Genomic DNA, 12,137 nt, shown 5'->3' on the forward strand with positions numbered 1-12,137 from the left:
CTACAAGAACTTGAACTGAGTTTAGAAACACACAAACCACAAATTAACCGAGTCTGAAAGTGTTGCATAGAAACAGAGGCTTTGTTTTAATCGTTTGTTAAAAAACAAGTTATGTCTGCTAATTATGAGCGTTAAAGCAGCAAAACGTTCCTGACCGCAAACCAACTGACAAGCAGCTCATTAAAACTCTCCCTAACAATTACCACACAACAACAGCGGCGGCTTTATGGCCTTTCCACCAGCAAGTGCACATGTGATCGGAGTATGCTTCAAATGTTAATTAGCTAAAGCATGAAATATTGAAGAAAATCTCCCAAGCCGTTACTGAGCTTATGTAAGAGCACTCTCAGCTCTTCTTCATGCTTCTGGCTGCTGGAATGGGTTTTGACGAGAATCCTCAGATAATCTATTCCTTCAACAGATTCTCAGCTGTAATAATTACACAAAGAAGAGAGGAAAGTTTCACAAGTCCTTATTATGCTTAAATAACCGTCTTGTGATAGAGCTTCACAAATTGTCTATTTAGCATTAAGAACATTAGAGGAGTTTTACAGTAGAAAATGCTGACGCATAAATTAAAAATATAGTCCTGAACTAACTTACAGTGCATTTCGTACACAGTGGTGCTTAACTAGCATAAAAGGAATAAAGATTAAAATCAGTTCAGAAGATAAAAGGACTGAAATGAGAGTTGTGTTCATTTAAAATCACATTAAAATGAATTAGAAGGAAAGCGAAAAACAATTAAATCAATGCAATCAGAGTACACAGATAAACATGTATTTTAATTAATACATTTAGATGTTACTGCAAAACTAAACTATCTAAAAAAAGTCTAATGTTATGTTGGTTTTGCAGGAAGTTCAAGAAAAATGGTTTCTATATTGTTCTTTACATTATACATTTAAAGCAAATTAAAAATGAAATGCACTACTATCCAAAATATTACTTGAACAAGATTATTTGAAATAAATAATGTATTTATGCTACAAGGATGCATTACGTTAACCAGGAATGACATTATCTACATTTTGAATGTTACATAAGATTTCTATTTCACTTAAATGTTGTCCGTTTGAACTTTCTATTCATCAAAGAATCCTGAAAAAATGTGGTTTACACAAAAATATGAAGCAGAAGAACAATCAGAAATGTTTCTTGAGCGCAAATCAACATTAGATTTCTGAAGGCTCATGTGACACTGAAGTAATAATGCAGAAAAATCAGATTTGATCACAGGAATATATTACCTTTTATAATATACTACAAACAGCTATTTTAAATTGCAATAATATTCCAAAATATTACTCGTTTTACTGTTTTTTTAGTCAAATAAATGCAGCATTGGAAAGCAAAAAATACCTTTGAATGGTAGTTTACATTTTTAAGTCATTTGATTATTATCATTATTTTTTTATTAAATTAGAAACATTGAAACTAACATTAAAAACACTATAACTTTGAACGAGACTAATGTAAAGCAGTGGTAATAGCCACCTTCACCATATCAGAAAATTAAATAAAACTAAATAAATAAAAGCTAGCTGTCAAGGCTAATCACAATCCCTTTTTCATTTAATTAAGTGTAAGTACTAAAAAATAAATAAATAAATCTACACCTAAATAAACAAATAATAAAAAAATATAAAAACATAAATAATAATTAAAATAAATAAATAAAATAATAATGTAAAAATATAAGAAAATTACTAATACTTTAAGTGAAAAAAAAATATAAAAAAAAATATATATTTAAAATATTAACAAAAAATAACAATTTAGTACTGTATTCATGATAGTGACTATAATAGTTTATTAAAATAATAGTTTAATATCAATGACAGTAAAACAATGACAAAAGAAAGAAAGAAAGAAGTCAGAAAGACACATTTTGACTTTCAGATCTGCTCCCTGTGAACAGCTACAGCAGGACTGACGCTCACCTGACCAGTGTCCGCTCGAGGCTCCGGATCGATCCGTGCAGGTGTCGCTGACGGCCCGGAAGACCGTCTCCCAGCCTTTAGGAGCGTAACGCCAGTTGTGGGACTCGAGGATCAGGACTCTCTGCGTGCCGTAAGCGATCATGAAGCAGTAAACCACGTGATGGAGCTGACAGCCGTATCCACAGCCTTTATTGATGTTACACACCAGCTTACGAGCTTTACTGCAGTCCTGCGGGTTCTGAGCAACAAATGACATTCGGAGCCCTGCGTTTAGATTGCATGAATTTGTATAATATGGCATACATAAAATAAAATAAAATCAAGAAGAGAAGTTACATACTGTACGCAATGACAATTAAAGCAGAATTTTAGATTTAAAAAAATTTGTACCAATGTTGCATGTGTAAATAAAATAAAAAATCTAGAAATCTAGAAAAAAAGAAGAGAAAAAAATGTATAAATACAAACGAATATGACAAATGAGATTTGCAATTAAAATTATCACTGCATTTTAGATAAAATGAATTTGCATGTGCATATGCACATACAATACAATGAAATATAATAAAGCAAACAAATATATAAAACAGAAAGATTAAGAAGAGAAACTACACATGTTATTAAAATCAAGGCTGTGTTTTAGATTAAATGATTTTATCCTAATATAGCATGTTAAAATAATAAAATGTAATAAAATTATATATAAAACATCAGAAGACTGTTTCCCAACAATTCCTTCACCAGGTTGCAATGCTTGCTTCCAGTGCAAGCTTTCAGGTTTTACGCAAATTCATATTCTCCAGTGAGAACTGATTTCATTATTAAATGACATTCACTGCATGTAAGCAGGGTTTCAAAGAGACAAGAAAGAAACCCAGACAGAGAAACAGAGACAGAGGGACAGAGAGGGACACAGTCAGCCCTTTGGAGATTGTAACAATCCCATCTGATGTCAGAAAGGCTTTCATGAGAAGCTTGATGCATTAGATCATCTACTTCATTCAGTGTTTTATCCACAGGGAAAGAGCGAGGTGAATAAGGTGTACAGCCATGCATAAGCAGGGTCAAAAACAAAACAAAATACAATTGTTTGGGGTCAGTAAGAATAAAAATAAAGCAGCAAATCAGCATATCAGAATGATTTCTGAAGGATTATATCACACTGAAGTTCAGCTGACAAACAGAGAGTGTGGGACTAAGAAATAACATGAATTTATGCATTTTTATGTGTTTGAAAGACGACATACTGCAGTAATAAATGGTTAAATTAGGAAGAATCAACGAATATGAAGTAATGATGCTGAAAATACAGGTTTGCATCACAGGAATAAATTACATTATACAATACACTCATAAAACACAAGGGTAGTGGTATTTCACAATTCAGCTGTTTTTACTGTATTCTTAATGAAATAAAATCAGCCCTGGTGTCATTTTTCAAAAACATTCAAAAACGTATGGACCTCAAACTTTTGAATGATTAAGTAAATAAAAGGTTGCTTGAAGAAGATCTCATATTAATTCTAATACTACAGTAGTAATAATAACTGCAGTTATTTGGGCAGAAATTATGGTTATCATGTTTCATATTTGCCAGAGATGAAGTGATTCTGTGTGTCCAGCAGGGGAAGATTTTAGCCGTCTATATCTATTTTTCATTTTTATTGTGCCATTAGAGGAAATGAGTTACGATAATCGAATTGTCTGGCGGCTCTTTCACGTTAGTGTATTTGTCTGGGGATTTTTTTTTTTTTTTTTTGAGTGAAGGCTATATAGACTTTACTCTTAATCCAAATTCAATAGTGTTGGCATGGAGTTTGCTTTGGCAGCAGATGAAGCACTCTCATCTCAAAAAGCCTCAAAGTGCTGCCTGAGCATAAAACTGGAGCAGCATTCGCTTACACAAATACACAGGGACCGTACTATTGTACAGTGATGCTGTGGAAATCAGCCCTCAGAGAGTATTTGATATATACTGAATGATAACCAGATTTATTCAAATAATATTAAATAAATTAAATAACAAATACAGAAAATTCAATGAACTGAGAATTAATAATAATAAAAACAAAAATATTAAATAAATAAAAGTGTTTTTGGTATGTTACAGTGATACAAACAATTATGGCACTAAATGATAAATAAATCAATAAAATATTTATCAAAATAAATACTATGGTACATGGCAATATAGTAGAGTGATTGTATGAAGATCATTGATAAAATAGTATTTGATATGTGCCATGGTACTGAATTATAACCAGATCCATTAAAACAATTTTGCATAATTAAAATAAATAATCTACAATAAATACAATTTATAAATTAAATGATAAAATGGAATATAACCGTAAAATAAAATAAAAATAAATGAAAAATAAAGTAATATAAAAAGTGTTGCTGAAGACTTTTCTCAAATAAATTACTGCTGCTGCAAAGTTACATCAGGTTTACATCAGGTGTGCTATTACACTGAAAAAAAAAACAATAAGTAGATTTACTTAATTTTTATTTAGCAAGTTTTTACGCACATACATTTTAAGTAAAATTTAAGTATTGAATTAAGTAAAATCTATTTAACTAAGTAAGGTGCATTTAGCAAAGGAATTGAATAAATTTAACACAGCCAGTAGGGAGTTTGATGAGTAACATCTGTCAAGTTATTCTGTTAAATACGCAATCCTTAAATACATTACCCTCATTATAGCTTTTATAATATACTCAAACAACGAAGCACTGGAAACAACCATGCTATTAAAGCATGTGGATCATTTGCATACATGTAAGCAAGCAAGTAGACAGCTTGTTATCCTCTGAAGATAATATGTCCACTCAATAATTATTACCCAAATGAACAGAGACCTTGATACTTGGTACACCATACACAATGACGGTGGATTGTGTTCGAGTATAAATGGATCATTTTGAGTAGAAAATTAACTCCAGATATTACAAAACAGCAAGTTACTAAACCTAACAACAAAATCAACCATAAAACAGTGTAAATTCTACTTGAAAACAGTGAAAATGGTAACCTTTTTCATTATTCATGCCCCAGTGCATGATGGGAAACACAGGATCATAACTTTGATATTTACTTAAAGAATCCTTGTAAACATAATACAATTTCAAGTAAAATAGGCTTATAATTTCAAAAACTTTAATTTCCACAAGCTTAAATTGATTAATAATATAGAATTGATTTTTTTAATTCTTGCCTGAACTTAGTTATTTCATGTAGAAATTGCATTTATTTTTATTTAGTATTTACTTAAATTATTAAATCATATATAAAAAAAGTTTTTCAATGTCATAATTTCGTTTTTTTTATTTTTTAAAGGCATTATTTTTTTTCTTACATAGTGGAAATGGGCTTCCATATATCTTAACCATATTTTGAATTACACATTGCATTGTTTTAGGCTTAAAGGAAATGTCCAAAAACTTGTTATTGACCGTTTTCAGAACTGAATGAAATATTAGTCATTTTAGATAGTTTTGACTAGATTTTAGCATTTGTGAAAAAATCTTTTCAACAAACTGTATGATTTGATGATATGATTCATTTCTGAAGCACACAGTGTGAGAGAGGACAAAATGCATCATTAATTAATTTTTCCATTAAATATTAATATAATATTAATAATAATTTAACTTATATGAAATCAGCATACTAAAATGACACCGAAGACTGGAGTAATGATGCTGAAAGTTCACCTTTGATATTACAATAGGAAACGGCTATTACAAATGGTAATTTCCCAGTTCTCCCTGTATTTTAGGAAGACTGAGCGCAGGAGGAAGGGTCCCTCTGTACCTGCAGGAAGGAGATCCTGTTCTGCACCAGGCTGGAAAGATCTCTGGCCTCCTTCTGTCTCCAGTCTCCTGCTCCGTCCGCCTGACTGAGATCCTGCAGGTCCGTCATGATGGTCCTGACAGAAACACACAGGAGACGCTCTAGCAGTGATTACATGAGTACTCAAAAATTACACTACGCTAGTGAACATTCATTGATTCTTTCGTAATTTTTTCTTATTTAGATGTATTGCAGGGAACAGTTCTTTGAGATTTTTTTAATGCAGGTAAAAAAAAAATATATATATTTCATTGTTTTGGTAAGCGTTTTACTTTAATTTACTTTAATTTTTATTTTATTTTGTTTCTATGATTCAATTAATTATTTGCGTAAATGTAATGATTAATGCATTTCAGGTTGTTAAAACCAACAACTGGAATATATTTTCTTTCTGTTTGATTTTTATTTTATTTATTATCAATATGGTTTTCCGATTTAAATCAATGTGAAAAACGAGTTAGGTCACAAGTAACCTGATTATATAATCTATATATAATCAGCTTTTGTCATGTAATCAGTAATCACTTTGAACAGAACTAAGAAATCAAGATCATCCTGCAAACTGAACAAATGCTACACTAAATCATAATATCATATGAAATCATAAAAGAACAGCGTGAACATTCAGCCCAACAACAATAGAAGAAATAAAGCAATACAGGTTTAAAACATGTTTGATGATCATTTATTTTTTTTGCATGAATTATTTCTTTAATAAATCAAATAAGATCTCAAAAAGCCCAAAACACAATTGAGTTTGAGATATGCTGGGTTTATGAGGAGTTTAATTATTACTTCATCAATGAGAGACTCCTCAGGGAGCCGTCCGCTGGAAAACAGCACCGTGTTAAATGTGTATCGAACACTTCTCTTTGTCAAAACGGAAAAACAGGTGTGAATGTGCTGATGGAGCGTCTGAGAGACTCTGAGATAATGAGATATTGACAGCGTCTCTGTCCTTAATTAGTCTAGCGGGTGATAACTCAAAATTAAGTGCTGCCATATTTCTAGTACAGCACTGTTAGTGTCTGGAGCGGTTTCATAATGATGAAACCAGAGATGCACGTCAATTCTTCATCATTCAACTCACCAAAAAACAATCCTGAATGTTATTAACCCTTAAGTGTCACTGGCCCACCGGTGGGCCCAAAGCCATTAAATATTTAAAACCGTAATATTCTATACTAAACCTAAACTAATCTTGACAAACTATATATCATTGGAGACCTTAGATATTGTATTTTTTATATTTGACCACTGTTTTATATTTTAAATTATGTAGTGACAGTAATTTATTAATTTGTGACAAGAACATTTAGCAAGTCGTCATTCACAGAGCATTCACAGCTCATTCCAAAACCAGAAAAATATAAATAAAACATATTTTGCTTTAGGAACATTAAGATTTTTTGCAATTGACAAATATATATATATATTTCCAAAATGTATACTGTATATATATATATATAATTTTTCGACACTGATAATAATTATATTATAATTTAAAATACATTTATAAAAATATAAAAACATTGTACATTGTATTGTATGCTTATTTTAATTATTTTTCTATTATTTCTTCTTATTATGATTTCTTACTATCTAGTTGTCTAGTTAAAATTCTAGTATAGTAAAAATAATAGCATAATGTATTTTTTTATTAAAGGCAATACAATGTGATTTATTAATAAATTTACATTAAATTAAAATTAAACAATATTTTTTTTTCTTATTTTACATTACAAAAATAATGTTGTCATTTTTTTCTTAATACATTAAAACGAATTTTGAGGGTAAATGTGCTCGTCACAATGCAATACATTTGAATACTTTTTTGAATACTTCTTCATTACTCTTTATTGTTTTGACTATGTGTCTAAATATGCTTTGAGAGAGACAATAACAAGGTTAAATGAGAGTAAGTGAAGCCTCCCAGTTTTCATTTCTCCTAAAGAATTAAAGACAAGACTTGAGCAACAGCGTGATCGTACTGTTCGTATCTGACCTCTGTTGATGACCGAGGTCCTGCAGCAGCGTCTCAGTGTGTTTCTGTCTGTCTGACGGCTCCACGTGACTCAGCTTCTGTATCTCGCTGTGAATAAAGTACCACAGCTCTTTCACTCCGTTCTCCACCTTCCTCCGCAGTTCCTCCTGTTCTCGACCCGGACCAACTGACAAAGAGAAGAGAGATTCATTCAGTGCTCTAATTAGGCAATGATGTCTGAAAGGCTGTGGAGATAATCACAACTAAATGGCCTCGGTACACAATGACTTACCAGCTATTACTGTTGACACATGTGTTTTATACAAAAAAGATGGCGGCTAGATTTGTAATAGTCTGAGCTCTTAGAAGAAAAGGTTGCAATTGCTGCTGATCTTCCCTACAGATTTCGACTGTCCTCTTTTTGATCCTGCTTTCGTCTCTCACTCCACACTTCTCTGCCTACTTCTTTTGCTCTTATGTAATAAGTTCAATTCAGTGCTTTTCAAGATATAATCTCTCCGGGAAGGGGGTGACCCCGAATGAAGACTCCTGAATCTGCTGTATGCTGTATACATGGGCAGCATCCTAACAGAGATGGAAACTCGTTACTGACTCGTTTAGATTCTTTGCATACGGTAGGATTGTTTGCTGTTCGTTATCTGGCTCGGCTCGGTGTTCATCACAGCAGTTCAGTCAGTGCACTGTTTGAGTGCATGAATTACTCCGGGATATTGGTTTGTTTGAACTCAGAGGGAGGGTCAGCCACATTAAAAAAAGTTAACAGTTTAAGTCATTTGTGGATTAATGCGTATTAGAGATGCGAACCGCTTAAAACGATTCAGTTCGATTTGGTGAACTGGTTTAAGAAGATCCGGTTACATCGAAAGATTCATTCGCGAACCGGATATCACAAACTGCTTTGTTTTGAACTCTCTCTCACAACAGACACGGAAGAGAAGACAATGCTGAATAAAGTCATAGTTTTTGTCATTTTTGGACCAAAATGTATTTTCAATGCTTCAAAAAATTCTAACGGACCCTCTGATGTCACATGGACTACTTTGATGATGTTTTTCTTACCTTTATGGACATGGACAGTATACCGTACACACAGCTTCAATGGAGGGACTGAGAGCTCTCAGACTACATCTAAAATATCTTAAACTGTGTTCTGAAGATAAACCGAGGTCTTACTAGTTTGGAACAACATGAGGGTGAGTTATTAATGACATATTTTGCTATTTGGTTGAACTAACCCTTTAAAGGTGCTGTAGGGAACTTTTGTAAAAAAATATTTTGTACATATTTATTAAACCTGTCATTATGTCCTGACAGTAGAATATGAGACAGATAATCTGTGAAAAAAATCAAGCTCCTCTGGCTCCTCCCAGTGTCCTATTGCCATTTGCAGAAACTCCATCGCTCCCGGTAAGAAACAACCAATCAGAGCTGCGCTCCGTAACTTTGTTTGTGTTCAAAATGTAGAAAAATTTATATAATAAGCGAGTACACCATGAATCCATTTTCCAAACCGTGTTTTTGGCTTGTCCTGAATCACTAGGGTGCACCTATAATAAGTGTTTATATTCGGACTATTTTAGATTGCTTCGGGGGTACCGCGGCGGAGTAACCCAGTACCTTTGTGATTCTTCATAGACATAAACAGAGAGAAGTAGATCCGGCTACGATGTTCTTCTGCAAGACGCAAGCAGTTCTCTTTATTAACCGCTAGAGCGTCAAAAGTTACCCACTGCAGCTTTAAGGCAGTAACAGTTTATGTTTTATTTCTTTCAACTATTTTGAATTTTTCGCATTATGAGTGATCAAAGCTCGCTAAAGTCTTAGTAGTCATATCTAAGTGTATGAGTTGTTAACTTTTAAAAATGTGTTTTTCCATTAACGCCATTATATAGTTCAATCTGACAGATTCATGAATGATGAACACACACAAACACAAGAGGCGGATTTATTGCATGAACCAATCACAGCCAATAATAACTAGTCATATCTATCTATCTATCTATCTATCTATCTATCTATCTATCTATCTCCAAACATAAACATGTGTATTTGATATATTTTAAATATTTAAATTGTCCTTATTTAGCTTTACTTGGTTTTAGTATCAAAGGAAATGGCATATTTGTCATTCAATTGTTTACAAATTTACAAACAAATCTCTAAATCTAAGAAATATACTGTATATAGTCCTTTTTTGAACATTTAGAAATTTGTTAAAATTATAAAACTACAAATAAGGGTTTTATTAATTAAAACTAAAACCACGAGAATTTTTTTCTGTCAACATAAATGTTTTATATACATATATATGTGTAAAATAGTGATAAAGATTATTACATATATGCCGTAGATACAATTACAACACAACTAAGGCAAATGCTGTTCAAGTCTACTGAAGAATCATTCAATTAAGATCAGATTAGATTAGATTCAACTTTATTGTCATTGCACATGTAAGGTACGAGGCAACGAAATGCAGTTAGCATCTAACCAGAAGTGCTATGACTGTGGCTGTGAGGTGCAGGTGCTGAGAAGCGTTCTCCTCTAATCCTGCTCTCATTACAGCAGAGGTGACCTGAGTGAGACACACAGCATCTATCGGTCTTTTATAGGGTCAGGACACCGTGTGAAGCAGCACCAGAGAAACAGGCTCTTTAAGGATGATTCTTATACATCTGTGACCCGTGCTCTTCTACGATGATGATGCTGCTGCTGATGTTGCTAGTTATTTCTGGCAGATCCTGCAGCAATGAGATCTCCCAACTCTGACCCATTCGCTAGCCATGATTATGCATGCAAAGACATGTTCAAACAGTCTAACTCTACCTACACAATGACTCATGCTGTTGTGCTTCTGTTAGGCCTACATGGACGTCAATCTGCAAGTCGAAATCTGAATATAAACAACTATTTTGTTATGTTAAAATGCAATATTGTATCCCGATTTCACATGTAACTACAAGTAAGACATACGTTGATTTCCTTGGAAAATGTCATATTCTCACCAACGCTCAACTCTGTCTGGAGAGCAGTTTATGCATTTTGAGATTTATATTTAAATGAAAGCAATAGGGCCTGATTCGAGGAAACAAACTGCTACTGATGATGCATAGTTTGTTATATCCGTCATAAAATATTCCCTTGCTGGTTCACAAAGAAAATTTGATTCTTGTTAGAAAAAAAAAAAACAAAACAAAAAAACAACTCAATCGATTTATAGGCTTAAACTGTTCTGATTGTATTGAAGGAAGTGCTGTCAAACAATGAATCATGATTTTGTTTACATATATGTGTGGGTACTGTGTATTTTTATTATGTATATATAAATACAACACACATGCATTTATATATATATATATATATATATATATATATATATTTATCATAAATGCATTTGGTCTTATTTCATGTTGGCATGATTTCTGAAGGATCATGTGACACTGAAGACTGGAGGAATAAAGCTGAAAATGTTCCTTTGACCACAGGAATAAATCTAATTTCACAATATTGTCAAATAGAAAACAGTTGTAATAATATTTCACATTATGTTTAACGTTACTGTATTTTTTGAGCATGAGACACAAAAAACATGCAGTGAACTGCGGTGTAAATTAGACAAATGTTACTTAGATTTTTTTGTAGATAGTCCTAAAAAAGTACATGTATTTACAGTATATCTTACTGACCTGGCATATTCTCCATTTGTTTTTAAATTTGTACTTAAAATAAGTTAAAATAAAAACATTCATATAAAAGATGCATTGTCTAAACAAAAATCTCTTAAAATCTTCCGACCAATGGAAGACTATGAGTGTTTGGGTTATGATTATGGGAAGGTTTTGTTATTGTTTATGATGATCTCCTCTCTTACCATCTCCAGATAATCTCTGAAAGCTGTGGATCTTCTGTTTGGCTCGGCTTAGCTGTTCCTCAAGAGACCGCAGTCTTCCTGATGATATTGGCCCGTCCGACTGTCCTTCCGGAATCCTGAAAAACACACATGGTTTGTTAGCGAACTCCTTCTGCAGCTTAAAGCGTTTGCAAACTCGCAGCATCCAGGAAGAAAGCAATCAGTCTGCAAACACTGCGTTAACAAACACAAACCTACAAGCTCCAAATGTTGATTCACTGGAGACCGATTACCAATTGGCCATGAATAAAATAATCATAAATGTCTTCTGTGATGTTCAATAGCGTTTAGTGTGATGCATAACTTTGCTGCTTACACTCGTCTAAAGCATAATTGCTAATTACAGTTTGACTGTTCATTTCTATTCAGCTGATTTAGATGAAATCACCCCTTAACTAATGAGCCTTTGGGAAACTCTGCATG

General features: G+C 32.7%; 1 protein-coding gene across 1 annotated transcript in view; it reads right to left on the reverse strand.

Annotated features, from left to right (window-relative positions):
- The window catches only part of LOC127983686 (alpha-(1,6)-fucosyltransferase-like), a 204,653-nt gene that overhangs the window by 12,400 nt on the left and 180,116 nt on the right, over window positions 1-12,137 (reverse strand). The window contains exons 3-6 of the mRNA XM_052585905.1: window positions 11,676-11,791; window positions 7,805-7,970; window positions 5,761-5,875; window positions 1,944-2,181 (exon numbers count right to left, since the gene is read on the reverse strand). Of these exons, the coding sequence (XP_052441865.1) occupies window positions 1,944-2,181; window positions 5,761-5,875; window positions 7,805-7,970; window positions 11,676-11,791 (635 nt within the window). The remainder of the gene's footprint in view (window positions 1-1,943; window positions 2,182-5,760; window positions 5,876-7,804; window positions 7,971-11,675; window positions 11,792-12,137) is intronic.

Source organism: Carassius gibelio, chromosome B20, assembly GCF_023724105.1.
Source record: "Carassius gibelio isolate Cgi1373 ecotype wild population from Czech Republic chromosome B20, carGib1.2-hapl.c, whole genome shotgun sequence".
NCBI classification, from domain to species: domain Eukaryota; kingdom Metazoa; phylum Chordata; class Actinopteri; order Cypriniformes; family Cyprinidae; genus Carassius; species Carassius gibelio.